This window comes from Zychaea mexicana (assembly GCF_025766255.1).
Source record: "Zychaea mexicana strain RSA 1403 chromosome Unknown BDB00scaffold_147, whole genome shotgun sequence".
Taxonomy (NCBI): Eukaryota; Fungi; Mucoromycota; class Mucoromycetes; order Mucorales; family Lichtheimiaceae; genus Zychaea; species Zychaea mexicana.
The window spans coordinates 1-22,912 of record NW_026516810.1 but is presented as its reverse complement, the minus strand read 5'-3'; the positions used below and the strand labels follow the sequence as shown (position 1 = coordinate 22,912).

Genomic DNA, 22,912 nt, shown 5'->3' with positions numbered 1-22,912 from the left:
CCCAACACCCCAGCCCGGACATCCCAGCTTCATAGAGGCAAGGTGAAGGATTGAGGCTGGACTTACATGGCTGTGACACTGACTACAACCGGTGGGGGATCCAGGATATGGAAAGGGCGAGGATAACTCCGGTTGAGCTTTCGGTGGCGGGGATCGGGGGAACAACATTGCTCTGGGGTAGGGCTTCTGCAGGAACACCATCCACATGGGCTGGAACTGACTGGAATGATAACCCTGGGAAAGGAATAAATTCCTTAAGTTTCTAGTAGCCTTCTTCAAACCACATCCGAGTTGAATGCAGTACGAAGAAGGTAATAAGGAAAGGAAAAAGAATATATCAGTTAGTAAGCCTCTTCTTATTAATATGGCCGTAGGTATTAAAGAAAGCATAGCACGTACCGTAATCATACAAGCATAACACCTTGGGTTGTCATTTGCTGTCAAGAACCGCCGCTGTACATGTGCCTCGATGGTGTATTCCTGCTGCCTACACAACCAGAGCGTTGCTCCCCTCCCTACCACCGGCTCAACCATCATCGCTATCCCCATGTGCCCCCCCCCATACCCCTTCAACCCCCGGTGGCTGCAGCCAGTGCCGGCGCCAACGCCAACCCCAACCTTACCTTTACCTCCATCCACTGAGATGTCCGGACCGCTCCCCATCGCCTGACGAAGGCGGAAACCGCCAGACACCACCGAACCCTAGAGTGCGCTCTTTTTAAAAAGATATGATAAAGCCATTAATTCAGTATTCTACCCAGATCGAGCAAGTAGTGCTGATTAAATATTTACCTGCACCAAGCGCACACACACAATCATCACATCGCCTGACAACGGCGAGAGAGAGAGACAGAGAAAAAGCGGTAACCAAGGAAACGACGGCAGTAAACGCGGAACTAAGGGACGACACCAAATAGGGAAACGGGACAAGGAAAAGGACACATGCAGATGTAAGGACAAACTCCTCAAGCACCGCGTACACTAAACAAAAGATCCATCTTCATTTAGAATCCGTTATACACACTATAGATCATCGTCTCATACCGAAAGAAAGAATCATTCGCTTTTACTTACCACCAAACATGGCTATCGATGGATCCACCTTTCTGTGAAGGGCTTTGTCACTTTTGACAAACCCCAACCAGCGGACCAGAACTTCGTCATCGTCGTGCAAAGCAAGTATGCTCGCCAGCTGCTGCAGGCGGTGCGAGATGTGATGATGGCGATGGCAGCGGAATGTTGGTGATGCTTGCGCCGGGAGGAGGGAAAGAGAAGTCGAAGGAGAACGGATTAGAATCGTTGTTGTTGTTGCTGTTAGTGATGCTGGCGCTGGGAGGAGGGAAAAAGAAATCGAATGAGAACTGGTTAGACGAAACAGGCGCGGCGGCAGCAGCAGCAGCAGCAGCAGAGGCGATGGCAATGAGAGAGCGAAGGGTAAGAGAGAATGAGAGCCGGAGGCGGCGATGGTGGTGGCGAGCAGGACAGGTATAAGGTCGCAAAGGAACGGTGCAGCGGCGGTTTTGGTGAGAAATGCAACGAGAAACATAAGAAGCGGACGGGGCAATGGTAGTAACGGCGGTGTTGCTTATAGGAATGGACGGAAGAGAAGGAAGCTGGTTCTGGGCTAAGGAGTGTAGGCGACGGTCTTGAGGCTTGTGCAGAGTATAAGGCTGGAAGCGGGTGTTGATGTGATGGCAGCAACGTTGGTGGTGATGAGCATGACGGTTGGCGGTGGTGTTACTTGCAGGTGCAGCGACTTCAAGCTCGTTCACTTGTCCTTGTTCTCCTATCTCTTTTTCTTCCTCATCAATTTCGTGCGCGGTGTCGACAGCCATTGCGGCTTTCTTCTCCTCGACTTCTTCTCTGTCTTCCTGATCAATATTGTGCACGGCATTGACGGCCTTCGCAGCTTCTTTCTCCTGGGCTTCTTCTTCGTCATCTTGCACGGTATCGACGGCCTTCGCAGCTTGTTCCTCCTCGACTTGCTCTTCTTCACCTTGCGCGGTATCGACGGCCTTCGCGGCTTGTTCCTCCTCGACTTGCTCTTCGTCATCTTGCGCGGTATCGACGGCCTTGGGGGTAATGGGTTTAACACGAAACTGTTATTTACGTATCCTCCTTTAGAAGGGTAATGGGTTTAATACGAAACTGTTATTTACATATCCTCCTTTAGAAGGGTAATGGGCTTAATTCGAAACTGTTATTTACATATCCTCCTTTAGAAGGGTAATGGGTTTAATACGAAACTGTTATTTACATATCCTCCTTTAGAGCACCTGCAGCAGTCGCTGTTAAGAACCTGTTATATTAAATTTAACAAAATATTTAACAGCCAGACCTTGCAGCGGTTGCTGTTAACGTCCTATTAAATTTAACAGCCCGAACAAAAACTGTTAAATTTAACAGTTTCTTGAATCGAGAAAAAGGACTTGAAAAATAAAGCTATATCTCACTTCATTCTTTGTTTGTATTCTTCAAATTGAACAACGCTACTTCTAACGCCACTCGCCTGTCTGACGTTTCTGCCGCTGCCCCCTGCTCAGGAGAAAGGGCAAAGCTTTCATTGAAACCAACGACGTGTGAAGTTAACAGCTTCGTAACAGTAACCGCTGCACGAAATGCCCTGTTAAGCTGTTACGCACTGTTAAGCGGGCTGTTAAACTCTGAAATTTAACAGTTTTGTAACAGCGACTGCTGCAGGTGCTCTTAGAAGGGTAATGGGTTTAATACGAAACTGTTATTTACATATCCTCCTTTAGAAGGAAAGAAAACAAACATACTTCTTTCCTTCTAGATAGGATCTTATTCAGACATACCTTTTTGAGGTGGATTCTATAAGTATCATTATTTAATGAGAAACTAAATGTCTATTTTTTAAAAAATAGTGTTATTTAATTGATGCTATCTAATTTTATTAATTTATTAAAAAAAATGTTTACAAAAATGTCTTTTAAAATTTTAGCGATCGCCCTATTCCCCCTTCGTATCCTGCGATTAACTTTAAACTTAGTTTGGGTTATTTCTAGTTATTGGTTTAAAATACTTATTTATAGATATAATAGATTATTACAAACTTATTATTCTTTATTACAGAATAATATTCTATCCATTATTAAGTTTATTAAACATAAGTATTGAGGACTAATCGGTAATGGACTATAACCTTTTATATCTATAAATAATCTACTATCGGTATGGCCAATTTTGGTCGAAATGATTTAAATGTTACACAAACATTTTTGACATGCATACTTTTTTATTAAAAATTGAATTTTTTCTTATTATAAAAATAAATACATTATATATTACCCAGATTTTCATAAAATAAAAATGGTTATCTTGAATACAGAAATACTTATTGATAAACATAATATGATTAATTCTATTAAAGAATCAATGTTACAAGTTATGAAAAATTATTTTAAAGATGAGATATTATTTAAAAAAGAAGATGAAAAAAAGAAATTGATGGAGAATATAATTAAAGAAAAAATTAATGAAGTCGAAGATAAAAACTTTTGGTATCTTAACTCTTCACCTAATGTATGTACTTTTATTCATAGAAGAGGTAAAAAAGAAGGTCATATGTGTCATAGGAAGATTAATATAAATATAGGTGATAATAAGCTGGATTTTCTTTGTAATAAACATAGTAAACTTCATACACCTAAAAAACACAACAAAAAACCTACAAAAAAAATTGAAAATCCAGAATTAACATGTATAATTGTTAATAACAATGGTATTCTTAAAAAAGATATAGAAAAAATCCAAAAAAGAAAATCCAAAAAAATCCAAAAAGTGTATATCTGCAATAGTGGCAGCTTTAATCTAGCTTATGCTATAAAATAATTATTACAATAATAGAGATGTATAAATCAAAAAGTAAAGAAGAAATTATGAAAAATATTGATGAAATGGTTTATTGCCTTTCTCAGTAGGGGAGAGTATAGATTTTTTATTTTAGATTTTCTAAAAAAGGGGGATATACATTAGCAATTGCTTTTTATTGATGACAAATCATTTTACTATTGTTTTATTATCGGAGTTTGAGTTTTTTTATAAAATTCAAACTCAATTACTTTTTATCAAAAAATTGAATTTGTTTTTAATATAATAAGTAATTGCTTATACTTGATTACTTACATATTTTATACATTCTTCTTTTCTTATTAAGGATAACCTTTTGTCTTAAACGCGGCAACCTTAATATATATTTTTACTACTGCTACCACTGCTACTACTGCTACTACTTCTACTTCTACTACTTCTACTATTACTATTATTAATATAATGGACACTGATAATCTTACTAGCCAATTAAACTCAGAAGTTTATAAACTTATTGGAAATAAATGGACATTTTTAAATATGGAACGGCCATACATTCATAATAGATTTAACCATAGGATAGAAATTAAAGATACCAAAGACGATAAAATAAAATTTATAAAAGATATACTTTTAAAACAATTAGGTTATATACCTGTATTTTATTTCTTAGTGATTTTATATGGAAATAAAGAATATCCTAGTCCATATAGAGAAATTGAAAAAGGTTTAATTTTATTATACCATATTGTATTTGGTAATCCTGGTAAGAATATGCACGAATTTATACCATACACAACTTCTTACGATTTATATAAGAAATTTTGGATTACTAATTATGCTGATTTAAATAAAATTGTAAAAAAAGATTTAAAAGAATTATTTTCAAATATAAAAATAAGGATATTAGCAGCAAAAGCAAATAATCCTGATGGTTTTAAAAATATAACACTATTTCTTGATGGCCATGATAGTAAAATTAAATACTATAATCCAAGTGAATCTATAAAAACTATATACTCATATAAATTAAAAGGTTCAGGATTAAGAATATAAGTTATGTCTGATATGAATAATATGATTACATATGTATCAGATACTGAAAAATGCGCTATTGGTAATAATGGTACTATGTTTTTGAATATGAAGTTTTTTAAAGATAAAATATCGGAAGCTGATTATATTGGTTTTGATGGTGGGTATGATTTATTTATACAAAAATTTATTAACAATGCTGATGAATATAATTCTAATAATAAATTTGATAAAAGAAATTTTGTATACCCAATAAGAAAAGAGCAAAATGTAAAAAGAACTGTTATAGAACTTGATTACAATAAAAAATTTGGTTCATTTCGTTTAGGTATTGAAAATCATTTCTCAGTTTTAGCTAGTAAATTTGATAGGTTTAATAACAATAGATCTGCTGTTCAAATAACTGATATAAAATACTATAATTTACAATTTAGAGTAGCTTGTTTAATAAAGAATATATGGAAAACAGTAGATGATTACAAAATAGAAGCATTACCACATCATATGTTATGGTATAATAATAATTTTGAATTTCCTACAAAATTAACTAAACTTAATTATATTTTTAAAAATTCTCAAACAATTAATCAGGAATATAATGAAATGATAGATATGCAAGAGAGAATAATGAATCTTAATATAGAAGATATAGAAATGCTAAATGATGTTGATGACGATATAATATTAGAAAATGAAATACCTGAACCAGGTAAAAAAAGAAGAAGAAATAAATACAATGAAAAATCAAAGGACAAAATATCATATAAAGTAGAAAAAATATTAGACTATACGTTAGATAATCAAGGCAAATATATTTTTTATGTAAAATGGACTAGTTATAGCAATGACGATAGTACTTGGGAAAAAGAAAGTAACTTTAATACAAAACATATAGTAAATGAATATAAAAAATAAAAAAAAGTTATAAATTAATGTATTATTGAAGATATTCATTATCTATTTAAATATTCTATAAAAACAATTGATTTAAAATAATCATCAAGACCTAAACCAATCACCATTACTATTCTACAGATAAAAATCATTTTAGATTTGCATCTGTATTTTTAATTCCTAATATTCTAGTTGATTCTATTCATCTTTATTTCATAGAATTTATTCACTTCTTAAATGATAATCTTTCTAACATTTTTACAGGCTCTTTAGGTTTAGTATTACTAGGTTTATTAATTTATATAAGTTCTGCCCCTAATTCATCTAATACAAATCCTTCATCAAAAAATACTTTTAATATTAATTTTGGAGATGGAGGTGCAGGGTCAAATAATCATCCATCAAATAGTAATTCTAATAATGATAAACCAATTACTTCTCCTGGAGTTGCTGCGGGAATTATTTCTGGAACAACAATAACTGCTGCAGTTAAAATTGCAAAAACAAATCCTAGAAATAGATTGTTTTTAGGTATTGTTGGTACTATTGGTAGTTTTGCTACTTATGGATTAGGTGAAATGATGAATCATAACTATGAAGAAAGAAAAAAAATGAGAGAAATGTGTGAAAGAATGTATTATCACTCTAATGAAAGATCTGGTAGTCCTCCACCAGATGGAAACTTCAAAATTAATTCTCCAAATGAAAATAGTAAAAATTTTGTAGAATTAATTCAAAATTCATTGAAAATCCTCAAGATGTATTTAATTTATTAAATGAATATTTTAGAGGTAGTGATGGAAATCCTACTCCTATTTTAATTTTATGTGTTTGTCTATTTACATTTATTGGAATTCTTGATTGTTTCTTTTTAATTATAGGTATGTTAAGTAAACTAATTAAAATTGAAGAACGAGAATTTATTAAGAATAGACCTTTATTACATAAATTAGTTTGCCTTATTATTTCATTAAGAGATTGGAATAATTTTGTATTATTATTAATTATGTTTTTATGTCATATTGGATTTTTAGTTATTGCTATTATTTAAACGAATCATTCTGGGTTGATGATTCATATAAAAGATTATTATTATTATTTTATAATAATAATAAATAATCTCCCATGATATCGATATATATTATTATTTTATAAAATTCTCCCCTGGTACCTTAGTTTATGTTTTCTTGTGGCGGTACTGTAAGTAGAGATAATTAATCTTGAAACTAAATAAATCATTATTAAAAATTCGATGCTATCTAATTACTTACTTACTTTAAAAATAGAATGTTTACAAACTTATTCTATATTTTTAGCGATTGCCCTATTTTCCCTTCGAATACCTGTGATTTATACTCTTTTACAGAGCTTATTTCAAGTTACATTAGGATTAAAACACCTGATGGTTTAATTACTAGTAATATGTGGATTAATACTCCAGATAATTTACTTTTAGCTTTATTACCTTCAGTGGTATGTATAAATAAAAACCCTTCAGAAAATAATAGTGAAGTATATAGTTCATCTATTAATGAATCTAAAGTATTAGTTAATTTGGGATTTGATCCTTCTAAAATGATTGATTTCACCAATTTTAGAAACAATAAGTATGATTGGAAAAAGAATGATAATAAATATTGTAAACTATATAATTATAGAAGTAATGGAGTTAGTACTATTACAACAATGTTAAACAGTTTAAGTGCAAATAAATTATTTTGTCTCATTCCTCTTATTATTAGTGGTAATCATGTATAGTCTATCTAGACAATTACTTATTACGAATAAAACTGATCCTAATGAAATATTTGATTTTATTGAATTTGAGATCGAATTAGAAGCAATAAAATATAACTTAGATTTAGGTGATACTATCTATCTTAATGTAAGAAATATTATTTTATCTAAAAGTATTGATTTAGATCAATTCCAAAGTATTAAACATCAAATTAAAAAGTATTCAAACACAACACTTGTAAGAGATATTCAAAGTAAAATTTTATCTAGTGAATATATACCGTATAGTTTTGAGTTAAATAAATTAGGTATTTTAGTTAAAAAAGATTTTTATTATAATTCATTATATGGTAATTTATATAGATATTCTTTAGATATTGATATTCTTATTACTGAGTTAAATCCAAATAGTAGAATTGGGTATATACTTAAATCAGGTAATATTTTATTCAAATTCAAAGATGTTTTAACTGAAAATATTTTAAAACGATTTATTAATAAGCATATGGTGCATACTGTCTTAAACCATAAATAAATTCGATCACTGACATGAAAAAAAGGAATCCTATCAGGGCTGTCTGAAATGAAGTTATCAATACTCTGCGACGTAGAACATATTTATAAAGGTACTCTTAACACATTGTACGTTTTTGTTTTTTGAGAAAAGCATTTCTCATCGCTCTGATAGCCTTTGAAGTTTTGTCGGGATATGAAAAGTTACTAAGTAGGTGGAGGATTTCGACAGTTGTTTGGGCAAGGAGAAGAATTTTTTTTGGCAGTGTGTAACCATAGATGTTCCAAGGTTACACACAAATAGCTGGCTTATCCAGTAATATGAGTGCGTTACTGCTCTTCTTACTCACCCATTTTCCCAATAACACACCTGTGGTGAACCACATTAATACACTGCTTAAGATATCAAGAATAAGATATTCAGTTAAACATTATACCATACAAGAAAACCTCTCACTCAGACGATTTACCTTACGTGAGCAGGACAATGAACCTATCAACAGGTACCTCAGCCATTACAGCAGCCAGCTAATGCTGGTTTCAAAGATGTGCCCGATTAACATAGCGACTTCAAGAGAAGTTCTGATACATCCTTGATCCATCCTCTATCACATAGTTTATCCACTAAATGGATAAATTAATATCGCCGCCTTAATAGCTAGAATATAAAAAAGCTTTGAATAAAACATCATCTCAAAGATACTTGATTATGTTCCTTATTATTTAAGCTCTATCATTACAACGCCTAACAATGGCTCCTATTTCCAACAAACAAAAACGCGCCTTAGAACAGCTTCAAAGCTCAAAAAACGGACGATTTCAAAAAGTTGCAAGACTAGAAGAATCGCCAATTGTTGAGAACCAGACTTCATCTGATGTGACTGAACAAGAATCAAACGTCTTTGAGATTCTCACTGCGTTCGAAGAAGCAACAGAAACCACAACGACAACGACGACAGCTACTACAACAAGCCAAAAGTTTCCTATTATTTGGGACAATAAAGCAGATGCGAAGTCTTGTGGCAAATATTGGGGACACGGCAGAACCACCAAATACTAGCAGCTAGAGAAAGCATCAGAAAAGAAGAAAGGGAATTATTAAATCACTTCCTTCTTTCATAAGGATGATGAAGTAGAGGTTGTGTTGGAGGACTTTGTGCCAGTGCTGACTGTCGAAGAAGCATTTTTGAAACTTACCCCAATTATCCAACCTGAAATGAACTCAAAAAAGGACAAGGAGCGAAACATGAGCGACTATGAGCTACGATTGAAAGGTATTGCGGTGCAGGGAAACGAAGTGCGAAAAAGGAGTGTGATTACTCGTTTACAGCTCTTGAAAAAAGGCTCGAGGATTGCTTGGATCAGGTATCTCCACCTGATGAACCACCTGCAGAAATTCGCCGTTACTACAACCGTTGCTGGCGCTATATTCATGCATATAATGAAATGAAAACTGGAAGCGAAGCTCTTAAGCTAGTTGAAAAGTTTACGACACGCAGATATCGCTCTCATAGAAGAAGTGGAACAGAAGATTAAATCTACACGTTACTATCAATATACAAAGAAATGTCTACTATTGGATTGGCTGACAATGCCTACACATGTAGCGGCTATTCTATTATCCAGCGGCACTTTAAAAAATCTCAATTTTCGACAATTCATGGTTTAAGATAGTATACACCATATTTTAGTAATTGATAATAATATTGAATGTTTATTATATATTGAATCAATAATTAATTGCAAACCTATTCATAGAAATAAAAGTAAAAAAAGTATAATTAGAGATGATAGAATTATTAGTTATGATATTGAGACATATAGAGATATTAATAATAGTTTTATTCTATATGCTTGTGGTTGGTACGATGGTTATAATTTAAATTTATATTATTTAACAGATTATAATAGTTTTGAAGAAATGTTATTAAAATCAGTTGAAGATATTATGAGACCTCAATATAAAGGTTACACAATTTATATGCATAATATGCAAAATTTCGATGGAATTTTCGTGGCTTGTTCCTCCTCGACTTACTCTTCATCATCTTGTGTAGTATCGACGACCTTCGCGGCTTTCTTCTCCTCCTGTTTTTTTCCGTCTTTTTCTTCAGTTTTCGCTACCTCCTCTTCTTTGACTACCTGTTCTTCTTGATCTCACTCTTCAGCAGCAGTGACAGAAACATCGTCTTCAACATCAGCCATTCCTTCGGATGTCTTGACATGAGGCTCATGGCCAACAGGGGATCGCAGATGCGGGGAGGAAGGGGCATGGAATCAAAGTGATTCGGAGATGTGGAGGTTGCTCGTAGTAAAGATAGCAAGTACGATTTCTTGGGCAACGGTTGATACTGATTGACAAGCATCCAAATGGCAAACTCGACAACAACAGTGACCAGATGGATCAACTTGGCACCAAAAACAACATGCATGAGCATACGAGCGAAACCTTGAACAGTAATGATGCTTGCTATAGGGACCGGTTGAGGTTATAATGATTATGCTCTGGTTTATTGGTACTAATTGGACAAATAGCCACAATAAGTTGGTGTAACCAAAATAATTTCTCATAAAATTAAATTATGTATGTCTTGGCATGCATATATTTAAAAATTGAATTGTTTTTATTATATAAAAATAACACCTCATAATATTAAACATGAACAATACAATCACATTCAACAATGACAAAATCGTCCTTGATACCAATAAATTAAGTATGTTTTCAAATAATAATAATATAAACATTAAAGAATTTGGTGAAGAAACAATTTATGAAAAATATGATAATATTAAAAAGAATAAATTATTAATTAAATGTAAAGCATCGAAAAAACAAAAAGAGACATCTAAAAATAATTTAAAATAAAGCGAATATTGAAAGAGATATTATTTCTAAAAAAAAAGTAAAGAGAAAACATTAACGGAAAATATAAAACTAAAGGAAAAATTACATAAATATGAGAAATACTATGAAAACCCCGATACATTACCTCCAAAAGAAATAGTTGCCAAAAATTTAAATTCTCAGCAATTTGAAATTCCTCATATTTCAAATACACAGACAAAAGAAACATATACTGAAAATTCAAATTCTCAGCAATCCTCAAATCCTCATATTTCTGATGCAATGTTAGAAAACACCTCTAGTGCAGATGCCTCACAGGGTGATACTGATAATGATGAATGTGAATAAGGTGGGGGTGAATATATGTGTATGATTGCATGTAAGCCCTGTATGGATAAATTAAATGATACTTATAATTGTAGTTTTATTGATGAACTTATTTTAAAACCTGAAAAGGAAAAATATAAGTATAAAAGGTTCTTTAATTCATACTTTAGATATTATATTGATTTAATAATAGCAAAAGAAACAAATAGAAATGATATTATGCAAATACGTCAAGAGCAAATGCAGAAGTTAATCATTGAATATAGTCAGATATATACAGATGAAAATGGAAGTGAAGATGCAGATAGTGATGATTCTGATTAAAATTATATCAGCCATTAATGGCTATACCGGTTAGGACAGGCTTATTAACTATAACAAAATTTATAAACAACAAACAGCTAGACAACTAATAGCAGGACGCCTATAACGAGGGCGAAGCAGGCATACCATGGGTAGCAGAAAGCGAGCTTGAGACATTCTGCAAGAAGATAAACAGCGACAATACAGGGGACAAGTAGGATGGGAGCGTTGGCAAACGCGGTTCGGATGAGTTCAGTCATGATGCTTGAAAACAATAAGTAACGCTGGTGAAGAAAGAGAAAAGGGGAAAAAGAAAAAGTCGCCTCCATTTCAAAGCCAAGTGAAACAATTCAAATCCCGCTGGGCGCTGGGCGTCAGCAACTTTATGTTTCTTGGCTTAAAGAAATAGATAAAGTGCTGTGGCAACAATGATCCACATCACTATGGCGCGTGCGTCCCTGCAAGGCCTACATGTATGCGTGGAATGTTTCACATGCGCATCTCTGCTTATCTCTTCCACGCACTGCACCGTGTCAAAATTTATGTTTCTTCCTTGGTCAGTGCATTAAATACAAAGGGACTCAGTGGTTGCAATAGCAACAGTAAAGTTAGGTAAAAAACAAGATTTGACGTTGTCTGTTTACATGCTGAATTTGCGGATACATTGACGCAAACCCCATCATTGACTGGACGTGCAAGATTGTGTTAAAACCTTTGATAAGGCTAAGTCTACATGTGCAACTTGGTTTATAAAATTTCACAGTAAATAAGATGCTATTACTGCGGAGAACAGCAGCTTCCGTAAGTAATGCGAAAGACTGCTTTGATTATAGCGCGTCGAAAAAGCTCTCGCTTGGCGCTATGATGTGTATCTGTGTAAACAATAGAGCACAAAGACTGAGACACCTTCCCGTTGGAAAGGAGGATGTGTTATTGTATTTGTTATACTCCATGCATACTGAGAAAAGAGCTATATTTACGTCTTAATCATCAATATTTAACATCGTAAGTTCCATGGTGCTTAATAGTTTAGGCCGAAGAATACATCCAGCGCCAAAATAATCTCAAGGATCACCACAGCAATCCATTTACACTTCGATCAAAGAAGTATCCATCCACAACAAAACACCTTGAACGACGTCTGTACAGAAGAAAGAAATCAAAGTTAGTATGTAAACGCACCAAAGAGAACAACGAGCAAAGTATCAAGCATAATGCGCAATACGACCTGCTACACAATCTACAAAGAGCCAGGACTTTAGAATAGAAATTTGACATTATGAGAGACTTACAGAAAAAAAAAGACTAGGGACTATCATTACTTGGACCAAACTTACTAACATTTGGAGGACTAGATCAAGTTGTTAGTAGCACACCAACATCATTACTTGAAAATAAAGAATGCATTTTCTTTTTTTTTAATAAAAAGACCTCTTCCTCCCGGTACCATGCTTTCATCTGTTACATGTTCCATAGTTTCCGCGCCATGTTAACAATTGATTCGATTCCAAACGTGCAAAGTATGATATGTACCGATCACTCAAACACAGTCAGAAACACCAGACTGGTACTGTACTCTTTGGGGTCAAGCTGATATTGGCATCAGCGCACTTGTATTTATACAGCAAGCATTATTGGGAACTTTGGGCAACTAACCTTGGAAGCACATATGGATCACTGGACTTTGTTCCGCATGTACATTTCCCTCAATGCCACCGGTCTTTTTAGTTATTTCGTGCACAAACGAGAATACAATCCGAATGGCTATCTAGAGCCCAATTATGTCAAAGAGCGCCTTGATGTTTGAGTAAAAGGTCTCTAACTCTTTATTCGTTTATGTGTGTGCATATATAGCCACTTTACAGAGTCAATTCGCTGCTTACTCTTGCGGAAGCTTAGTTTCTACCAGTGATCAACTGAAAAGAATAACATACCCTTTTGGATGGTAAAAAATCATTCTCTCAAATCACTTTACTCTGGTCTTTAAATAGGAAGGCATTTCTTCTCCTGTTCATTAGTGAGTTAAACTTACTATCTTATTACGAGCGATTCTGAGACTTTTAAACAGCATACCATCATTCAAATAGTCTGGATGAATTCGATATATATGGATGCCGTTAACAAAAAACAGAGCACGCGTAAATGATGGTAAGCGATGTTTCTTTAAAGCTCGCTGCCCTTTGCGTTTTTTTGCTATTGTATCAAAATATAATTAGTCGATTCTCAACATGGACAGGAACTGTAGATTTTTTTAAGCATGTTTATCAACCGAGAAGACGCCGTATCAAGTAAAAGGAAAGGTTACTGTCTTGACTCGAAAAAGAGGCATAAAGCAATGAGGTGTACGCGGGAGGGGGCCCAATGTCAGAAAGCATGTTGTGCAACGTAAAAGTCTATTCTCAGAAACGAAACGTCAGGGACCCTTCCGTTGGTAATACCACTGCTGCCAACGAGTGAGAGAGAGTCACTTTTCTCTCTCTCTTTTCTTACTTTTTTTTTAAATAATAATAACTAATGTCGTTTGCATTCACACCCGGCAACACACGCCAAAAGCCAATTCCGCCAGCCTTTTACCCAGTACGCGGTTTCTTATATTTGGCGCATAATTACAAAACCCTGGCCGGCCCCATTCTGTCCTCGGCCATCAAGGCGAGCGTGCTCAGCTTGTTGGCCGTTGTGCCGTTGGTGAAATACGGGTTCGGCCCGCAATCGCGTCTCTTATCCAAACTGTACCTCGAGCTACGACCGCAAGACCAAGCGCAATGGTTTTTAGGCCCCGGTATGGCGTTGACAGCAACGATCTTGACGTTTGTTGAGTCGTTTGCCATCATGGGCAAGTTGGGCGACCATTTTGTGGGCTCTGTCCGGGACCGGTTCTTTGATGCCATCCTTGCCGAACACAACGCGTTACCTGCACCCAAGAAGAACAAAAAGGAGGAGGAAAAAAACGAGGTACAACGACCGGAAGCTTTAGTCGAGTCATTAAATGTGGCAGTCGAAAACGTGAAAAAGGAAATAGTACCCAAGGATATGGAGGATGCGAAAGCCAAGGCACACAAACTCTTATCGCCCGTCCACATCATGACGCTGTATGCCCAATCCGAGGATTCATGGAAGTTGTTCATTCTCAAGCCCGTCTTGTTCTTGGTCTCGTTACCGTTGAATTTGATACCCGTAATAGGACCGGTTGCGTTTATTGGGATCCAAGGATTGACGCGGGGAGGACAGACGCATAAGCGGTACTTTGACTTGTATGAGTGGACGGCAGCTCGGCGTCAGAGACAGATTGAACAGGCGTTCTGGCAATATCATCAGTTTGGCGTGGTGGCTAGTGTCTTGGAAATGATTCCCTTTGCTGGTTTTGTGTTCTCGTATACCAACCATATCGGCGCGGCCATGTGGGTCATGGATCTTAAGGCTTCGAACAATTTGGAGAGTCGCACGTTCTTTGATTTGTTCAAGAAATAGTAATATTTGTTTTTTTTTATTATACAACAAAAGAATGTTTGTAGTGGAGGGGTGGTTTCTTTTTATACAAGGAAAGAGGATATGATGATACATTTGGGATGTTTGTGGCAATGGGGATTAAGTTATTCAGCAGTGGTAGTAGATGTTAAGAAGATTGTGTTGTTTAGGGTAGTAAAGATAAGGATAATACAGTAGTCGAAATAGAGGAGATCAAAGAAAGAGAACAAAACGATAAGTGCGTCTAAAGTCTGCTGTTGTTGTTTACCACTTGGTGCGTTCCCATCTACCGTCGTACTTTTGGTTCAGAGCAAACAGCTTGACCTGCTCGCCCTCCTTGATATCTTGCCACGGGTAAGGGTTGTTCTTGTGGTCCCTGTTGGAGAGAAAAAACGTTAGTCTCTCTTTGTAAAGACATGCATTTCATTTACCACCACTACAGTGCTACCTCTACAGACTTACCATGCCACATCGGGAGCCCTGGCTTGACGCACACTCATGTAGACAGCACCGGACAAAGCACCGCCGAGAATGACAACAATCGGAATGATTTCCGGCTTCTTGGAGTTCTTGAGGAAATGGGCAACGCCGTACATGGTATTGATCACAGTGAGAGGAAAAGAAAAGGTTGTTGGTGTGGTAGTTGATGATGGATATATCTCGACAGTAAAATGATCATCTCCCTTTATATATAGAATGGCCTCTGACTAATAGAAAAAACATCGTTCGATATGTTTTTGAAACATACATCCACTCGGTCTCTCTGCACATAAAGAGAGAGAGCGAGCGAGAGAGAGATCACACCACCACCCAAAAAGTATCGTCGTCGTGGCATGACATTTTTCGTTACTCGAAATCAGCGAAATTTTTCATTGGCTGAGAGAGTGATCGGTTCATTTCTTCTTTCCCAGTTCGTCCGTGCGCTCTCAGTTGTCAGGATCCGCCCACTTTTTTGCCGGAATAAAGTTGGTTTGTGTTGTTGCCTGGATTTCCCCGTTGCCGTAACAACAACCTTTGTTATCGTACCCGAAACCTTGGTAATTTATACAACCGAGCCAGACGAGAACAACAACAACGGATCGACTTTAATTAAGACCCCGTCCTAGTGTTATTATGGAGGTCTGAGAGGCAGAAATAGACGTCGTTCTCGATTTCCTTGGAAAACAATAGATTTCGTCATTGACTTTACCTTGCCTCTCCTAGATTGCAGTGGAATCGGGGCAATTGTGTTTTTCTTTTCAAAAAATGTAGAGCATCATTGAATTAGATATGGAATTTGGCCACGCTGTCGTTTTTATTGGACCTACAAGACTTCAAGTAGATTATCTTGTATTGTTGCCGTCGATTCCATCCTCTTTGGCTGTTTGTCATATCGCCGAAGTTCTTGAAGAGACTTTTTGCGTAACAACGCCCAAATTTATTGCACAAGTAAACACTATAATGGTGAGGATACATATGGTTATCTCGCTTTCTTGAATATTTAAGTGGCAATAAATTGATCGCGCACACACACAGAGAGAGTGTGTACCAAGGTAGTTTTCTTTAACGTTTGGTTTCATCCATGGGAATCAGCCAGATCTTCCAAATACCATTTGGTGGTAAGGGGGTTTGCAAGAGTGTATAATAACAGTACGTTTCTGAACGCTTTTGTGGCCGATTGACACCGTTTTTCAAGTAACTGGTGTGATTTGGATAGAGTTTGCGGTTTTTGTGCGTGTGTTGTGCGTGTGGGGCATGCTCCTGCACAACGTTTTGGTATGTAGAAAGCGCTTTTACATGCATATGAATGCCGTTCAAGATGCGTTCAAGTGACCGCAAATGCATCCAAAGGCGTCCAAAACGGACTTACGGTATTCATTGAAGATGCTCAGTATTGATACTATTGATCATATTGCAAAAAGCCCAATCGTTGGATCTATTGTTGACTAACCGTAGTGTACAGCCATGATAGTGACGCCCCCTTCGTTCATTGATGAAATTTGAAAGACAGTTCCTTCCCTTTTTTTTGTTTCATTGAAGAGCATAATATCGAACCTTCAACCCATCCACTTGCTCCTTGCAATTCTCATCCACATCGTGTGGTAGCTGTCTAATGTTTTTTTTTGGCAGACAATAAAACTCTGCTTGTTATAATTGCACAACGCCAAGATCGCCCAGTGATGATTCTTATATCAGAGAGTTAGGAGTGAATAATAATTTTTTCATTTATAAACGTTAGTACGGACTCTCCCGCGCAAAATTTGAACTGCTTGATTTTGTGGATCGCCTTGTACATACCAAACTAGGTTTATAGGTGCAACCTAGCAGCTGAGCTTATTTTCACAGCTTCACAAGCCCACCTGAACACTTTGTAAATGGAAACTAAAAGAGACATCATACGGATTACTCCAAGATGGGTCTTTTCTCTTGTTAAACGCATGGTTTCCACATTTTGTATATGGCTTCATTTCCAAAATATATAGAGATAGTAGTGTATATGGTGCCTCAAAAAAAGGTAGTATAGTGGCTCACTTGTCACACAAAGATCGACAGTGGCAGGGGAAGAATCTTTCGTCCGCTCTTTTGCGGCTGAATAGAACCAGTGCGTTTATAGCGTTGCAAATAGCGTTTTAGAGTACTAGGCCGTAAGCCGTAGTCTTCAGCTGCTCTCCTTGTGGTCTTCCATATTTATGAATTTGTATGACAGCCTGTTGCACCTTTTCCAGGTCAAAATTTCTGGTTGGGTCCCCTTGTTTCTTCTTCTTCTTCTTCTTCTTGGATTCTCCTTCCATAATAACAGTAGTAGTAGTAATGGTAGTAATGGTAGTAGTAGCTAAATTTGGAGCTGATGATGCTTTTTTTCTACGTCTTTCGTTGCAGGTGCAGCAGTATCAGTATCTTCACCAACAATACGATGCCGGCGCGTGAAATAACCGTGCATTGGGATGATCAAAAGTGGGTGCAAAGGGGTAGCTTCTGTTGGCATAAAAGAGGAGACTGGTCACCGGCGTGTGAAGATTAACATGAAACTATGAGGAGAAGTCTGTGAGACGTGTGGCGCACATAACCCGACATTTTGCCGAGGCGACTCTTTAAAAACTCTCTTGTTGTTGTGGTAACCAGCAACAGGTAACACCATGTATTGTCGCCATGGAATGAATACCTCTAATGTCAAAAGGCTTCTCTCGTTATTATTGGGGGAGAGATCAAGTGTTCAGTTTGCTGCTGCCAATGAGTCATCTTGAAGAATGACAATTTCGAAAGGACATTGTAACAAAGGCAAGAAGAGACTCGTAGTAGGTAGTATTAGTAGCAGTGAAAGCAGTAAGTGCATGACATAAACCCCAAGTTGTCCTCCAGCGTGTGTTCAAGTTATTAAGGAAAGTGTGCGAGCTTATGCGGCGTTACCATGGTAGCAAACGTGACACAAAGAAAAAAGTCTTTTTTTTTGTTTTGGCTTGGCAACGTCTGGTAAATCCCAGGTACGCAGGTACACAAGTACTTGATGAGATAAAATAACCCGCGGGGGACCGGGTGCCAGGGGGCAGCTCCTCTTTTGGATGAAGAAAGAGATCGTCGTCACTGACGTGGGTTTTGCCCCGGTTGCATATAGAGCATGGTGAACACACACACACACACACACACAAAGAAACAATGACGGCAGCTTAGTAGTCATGGTGATCATCTAATCCCGACATGTAGTGTTTTTCTATTCCCGGGTTTTTATAGGGATTCTTTCAACACACACACCCTTTGAAATGAAAGAAATGAACTATAAATGGTGCTATTCTTATTTGCCTACTTGAGGATATAAACAATTCGCTTTTGACAAATCGTACAGCGTCCCACAGCCCCCAAAACTGCGTGGACTGGGAGACCAGCAAGGACCATGCGCTTTTTACTACAATCAAGCAATCCCCAATAAATGGACGACAGCAGGGTGGTCACTAGAGTGTGTATGTAATACAACAGTCAAGCCTCGTTTCGTAAAAAATAATAATAAAAAGATAAGTCGGGATTTACTGATGTGGGTAACTTGATGCTCCGTTTCGGTACGCCCCCGCTACTGTAACCTAAAAAACATAACAGTTTTGGTTCATCGCCTCCAAAACGAATCCGTTTTCCCTTGCTTCTAAAGTTTCTCTCTTTCTCTCTCTCTTCTTTTTACCCCTTTTATTTATCTAATAACCCAACGATGGCTTCACAAGCCTTTGGTCGCGGATTAACCATTGGCCGTCAACAACAGCATAACCATCATCATCATCATGTTCGACACAGATCTAACGGGAGCCGTCCGTCTTTGAGACAAGATGGTATCGAATTAGAACAACAAGCAGGACAGCAACAACAGGATGGTGAGGAGTTCGTTGAAGTACGTCATCACAACTTGAGCCGACCTCCCTCAAGACAATCCTCAGTGACCCATCATTCGTCGTCACTGCATCGTCGACCCGTGTCATCCTCTGGATACCAGCCGCATCGTCGGCATGGACATGAAACATTTGGTGATGTGATGCTACATCCTATCAAGGAGTATGAGCTACATCGACAACGCGTGCATGAGTACCAGGAAGACAAAAAGGTTTGGGAGCAGCAGCATGATCCTGAAAAGGCGAGTGATACGCCCATCGTGCCAGGAGCAGCCCTGGAAGCACCGTAAGTGTGAAAATAAGTGGCTTTTTATTAAAAACACTAACTGATATATGTATCTATAGGAGACCATTCATCCGAACAAGTGAGTTAAAGCTTTGTGGATGAAAGAAGAAATGTTGCAATAATAATAACTCATTCTCGGAATGTGGCAGTGATCCATTTACGGCATCTCATGGGCGGTGACCAACAAATTCGTATCACCAAAGCCATGGTCGATCATCTGAAGGAGCCGGTAAATAAAAACCAATGTTTGCTAATATGGATATGGAAAAGAAGAACCTTATTATTCCTGGCCCTTTTCTTTCCGTCTCTAACAATCCATGCTGTATAGCTCGAGTTGACCGACGACGAGATCTTGAAGCTCTATCAGGTCCACGATACGGATGAGCTGATTGAGTTTTTCCATAAAAGTGGTCGTGACTATTCTTTAAAGATCCACAAGACCGTGAATCGAAAGAGTAAGTCCCTTGTTGTGCAATCGGCTTGTTCAATCCAACTGATTAAAAAGATATATATTATACAGAGAAACTTTCAGGTGAGGGTGATGACGACACAAGCAGTAGTAGCTCATCATCATCAAGCGAAGATGAACAAGATCGAGATGAAACGCAAAACAGCAACAAGAACAACGAAAAGAAAACGAAAAAATCGCCTATCGATTCGCCTGGATCGGCCGACAACAAGGAAGCCGCTCCATTGACACAGCCAAAACCTGTAGCAACCATGAACGGCGACGACATGATCATTGAATTGAACGACAATGTGTTTATTGAGGTCAAGCGCTACTGGCCATCGGAAGACGAACTCGACGCAGAAGGACCCAGCCGTCGCCCAATCTTTTTGCTACCCGACCCTGATCTATCCGACGAGATTGGTGAAGAAACGTCGGCGACATGGCTCGAGTTGTTTGGAGATGTGTTTTACGTTGGCTTTTTGGCCACGTTCACCCACGAGCATCACATTGTGGATCAGCAGCAACTCGGTCTGTATGCTTCTTGGTTCGTCGTCGTCTGGTGGACCTGGTGTGCCGGTGCATTGTATTCTTCGCGCTACGAGACCGGTGATGTGATGCATCACATCTACAAGATCATTGAGTTGTGCGGCTTGGTCGGCATGGCAGGTTCCAGTGCTAACTTTTGGGACAATCCATTTGGATTTATCGTTGGTTACATGGGTAAGTTCCTTCTCTCTCTATACCCTGTGTAACACAGCAACAGAAAACACTAGGCATTTTTCCTAATCTGTAAAAAATAACTCATCCATTTATATATCATGGAAAATTCTTTTTCTTTAGTGATGAAAGCTGTGCTATTGATCGAATACAGCGTTGTTTTATGGGCGGCGACAATGTCTGGATCCTTTGCAAAAAGACCATTGGCCGGCTATGTAATTGTGCATGCGATTGCTCTGGTCTTGTGGGGCGTGTCACTGCTGTACACGGACAATCGTGGCGCGAGGTTTGCATTGTGGTACATTTCGATCTTTTTGGAAGTCGTCGTGCATATCTATCTCAAGAGCCACAAGCAAGTCTCCTTGGCTGCAAGCCATCTGGGTGAACGGTTCGCTCTGTTTACGCTGGTTGTGTTGGGTGAAAATTGCATGGGCTTTATACGTGCCGTCATGGAATCGGGTACTGAAGTCCGAGTCGTGTAAGTAGCTTCATTTGTCACCATGGTAACACGCCCCACTGACAACAAAATATATTTCCTTTTCTAGGGTGGCAAATATGTTTGGTCTGGTCATCATCTTTTTGTTCTTCTTCATGTACTTTGACGACTTTAGCAAGGAAGTCTTGTCGGGTCAAGTCAAAATGAGCCAGTTGTGGATGTACCTGCATTTCCCGCTCCATTTGTGTCAAGTCGCTTTTGGTATTGCCTTGACTGACGCAATCACCATTTATGCCGAAGGCGGTGCAGGAAGTCTGGAATCTGCTACTGCAACTGCGGCCCATATGGTGTCAACGTGGACCAACAAGATGGCTGTGGTTGCTGCTGCCGCTGCTGATGAAGGTGGAGAAGCATCAAGCCACGTTGATCCATCTTATGTATACAAGTCCTTTTGGGTTTCTGGCGGCCTTATTCTAGTTCTCAATGCCATCATCAAGTTGATCAATACACCTGTTTCAGGAGGTAACGTAAATCCCAAGTCACTTTTGCATTTCTAAATAACATATACCATGCATGTTCATAACCAATACATTGTCAATAAACAGCGAGATGGTCGGGCATTATCTGTACGGTCCGTGTATTGAACGGAGTGGTGTTTTTCGCATTGACGGCAACAACATACGACGATTTGGACGGATTGGCCATGCTGGGTATCATGGTTGCATGTCTATTATTCCAAGGTGCTATTGATTTGCTCGACTAACATCATCTTTGTATTTACCCGTACTTGCTCCTCCATCATATCCTCTTTGCATGCAACTTTCTAAAAAAAACCCCCCAAGCCATCAAATAATAATATCTATAGAACATACCAATCGATACCCTATTAAAGAAAACTGTAATCTAAAATAAAATATAAACCCTTCTTGATCGATAATGCTAGGGCGCTATTTTGATATATTCTTGTAGAGCACACATGGCTAACGTTCCATATATCTTTTTTCTTCTTTGACGATGATGGGCCTGGATATGTGACATCAGACGACCTAGTATTATGCTTCTTTTGAAACCCGAAAGAAACTGATGCATGACTTTTTTTTTTCTTTTTCATACAATTCTTTACATTTTAATATGAGTACAATATTCTTATTTGAAGACGCGCATGGAAATGTCGTTGATGAGAATGGCGGTCCTGAACCTATGGAGTATATCGTTGATCAGGATGAGTTTGTTGCTGAGGCGATTGCGACTCATAGTGAATACTTGAGAAATGCAGCCTCTAATGAGTCTTCGTCTGATGTCCCAAGATCTCAAAGTTTCACGTAGCACGGTTAATAATTTCATGAGAGACATATGCAACCTTTCGTTGAAGAAAGCTGACTCCCATTCTAATCGAAAGAAACAGTCCAGCAAAGATTGAGGAACGGCAGAAATGGGTTTGTAAATGGGAAATTACAGACACGGATTTTCTGACGAATTGCGTGTTTCTTGATGAGTCTGCATTTGATACAAATATGAAACTCTCTAGAGCTTGGTCCAAAAAAGGTACTCGTGCTATTGTCACTCGACCAACAACGAGAGCAAACACGACGTCAATATTGGGCGCTATCTCTGCTGCAGGTTTGATTGTTGTCGGCCTAAAAAAACCAAGACCTGCTAAGAAAAGCAAGGCTGAAGGCTACATAAGCTCAGGAACGGTGACAGGTCATTACATCAGTTT

General features: G+C 37.7%; 7 protein-coding genes across 7 annotated transcripts; 4 read left to right on the top strand and 3 right to left on the bottom strand.

The window, feature by feature from the left end:
* Positions 1-51: 51 nt before the first annotated feature.
* BDB00DRAFT_855247 (uncharacterized protein) lies at positions 52-414 on the bottom strand (the record flags this gene model as incomplete). Its single annotated transcript, XM_053125709.1, is given in 2 exon segments — positions 52-373; positions 386-414. Coding segments are annotated over 2 exon segments (221 nt in total), but the record flags the coding sequence as incomplete, so codon positions are not given.
* Positions 415-1,691: 1,277 nt separating this feature from the next.
* BDB00DRAFT_893198 (uncharacterized protein) lies at positions 1,692-2,311 on the top strand (the record flags this gene model as incomplete). Its single annotated transcript, XM_053128492.1, has 3 exons — positions 1,692-2,079; positions 2,174-2,177; positions 2,272-2,311. 3 exons carry the CDS (start codon positions 1,692-1,694, stop codon positions 2,309-2,311), a joined length of 432 nt encoding a protein of 143 aa, XP_052973516.1.
* Positions 2,312-11,495: 9,184 nt separating this feature from the next.
* On the bottom strand, positions 11,496-11,764 carry BDB00DRAFT_855244 (uncharacterized protein). Its single transcript, XM_053125708.1, has one exon. The coding sequence runs from the start codon at positions 11,746-11,748 to the stop codon at positions 11,587-11,589; it is 162 nt and encodes a 53-aa protein (XP_052973515.1). The 5' UTR covers positions 11,749-11,764; the 3' UTR covers positions 11,496-11,586.
* A 1,885-nt stretch (positions 11,765-13,649) lies between these two features.
* On the top strand, positions 13,650-15,415 carry BDB00DRAFT_132054 (uncharacterized protein). The gene is made up of 2 exons (XM_053116188.1): positions 13,650-15,307; positions 15,396-15,415. The coding sequence occupies exon 1, from the start codon at positions 14,003-14,005 to the stop codon at positions 14,954-14,956; it is 954 nt and encodes a 317-aa protein (XP_052973514.1). The 5' UTR covers positions 13,650-14,002; the 3' UTR covers positions 14,957-15,307; positions 15,396-15,415.
* Positions 15,218-15,549, bottom strand: BDB00DRAFT_774833 (NADH-ubiquinone reductase complex 1 MLRQ subunit-domain-containing protein; the record flags this gene model as incomplete). Its single annotated transcript, XM_053120182.1, has 2 exons — positions 15,218-15,329; positions 15,416-15,549. The coding sequence occupies 2 exons, from the start codon at positions 15,547-15,549 to the stop codon at positions 15,218-15,220; spliced, it is 246 nt and encodes an 81-aa protein (XP_052973513.1).
* A 62-nt stretch (positions 15,550-15,611) lies between these two features.
* Positions 15,612-16,396, top strand: BDB00DRAFT_855235 (uncharacterized protein). The gene is made up of 2 exons (XM_053125707.1): positions 15,612-16,187; positions 16,261-16,396. Exon 1 carries the CDS (start codon positions 15,787-15,789, stop codon positions 16,057-16,059), a length of 273 nt encoding a protein of 90 aa, XP_052973512.1. The 5' UTR covers positions 15,612-15,786; the 3' UTR covers positions 16,060-16,187; positions 16,261-16,396.
* Positions 16,397-18,659: 2,263 nt separating this feature from the next.
* On the top strand, positions 18,660-22,140 carry BDB00DRAFT_855223 (bacterial low temperature requirement A protein-domain-containing protein). The gene is made up of 8 exons (XM_053125706.1): positions 18,660-19,588; positions 19,648-19,667; positions 19,738-19,817; positions 19,917-20,043; positions 20,109-20,759; positions 20,880-21,234; positions 21,302-21,714; positions 21,798-22,140. Exons 1-8 carry the CDS (start codon positions 19,128-19,130, stop codon positions 21,953-21,955), a joined length of 2,265 nt encoding a protein of 754 aa, XP_052973511.1. The 5' UTR covers positions 18,660-19,127; the 3' UTR covers positions 21,956-22,140.
* The last annotated feature ends 772 nt before the right edge of the window (positions 22,141-22,912 follow it).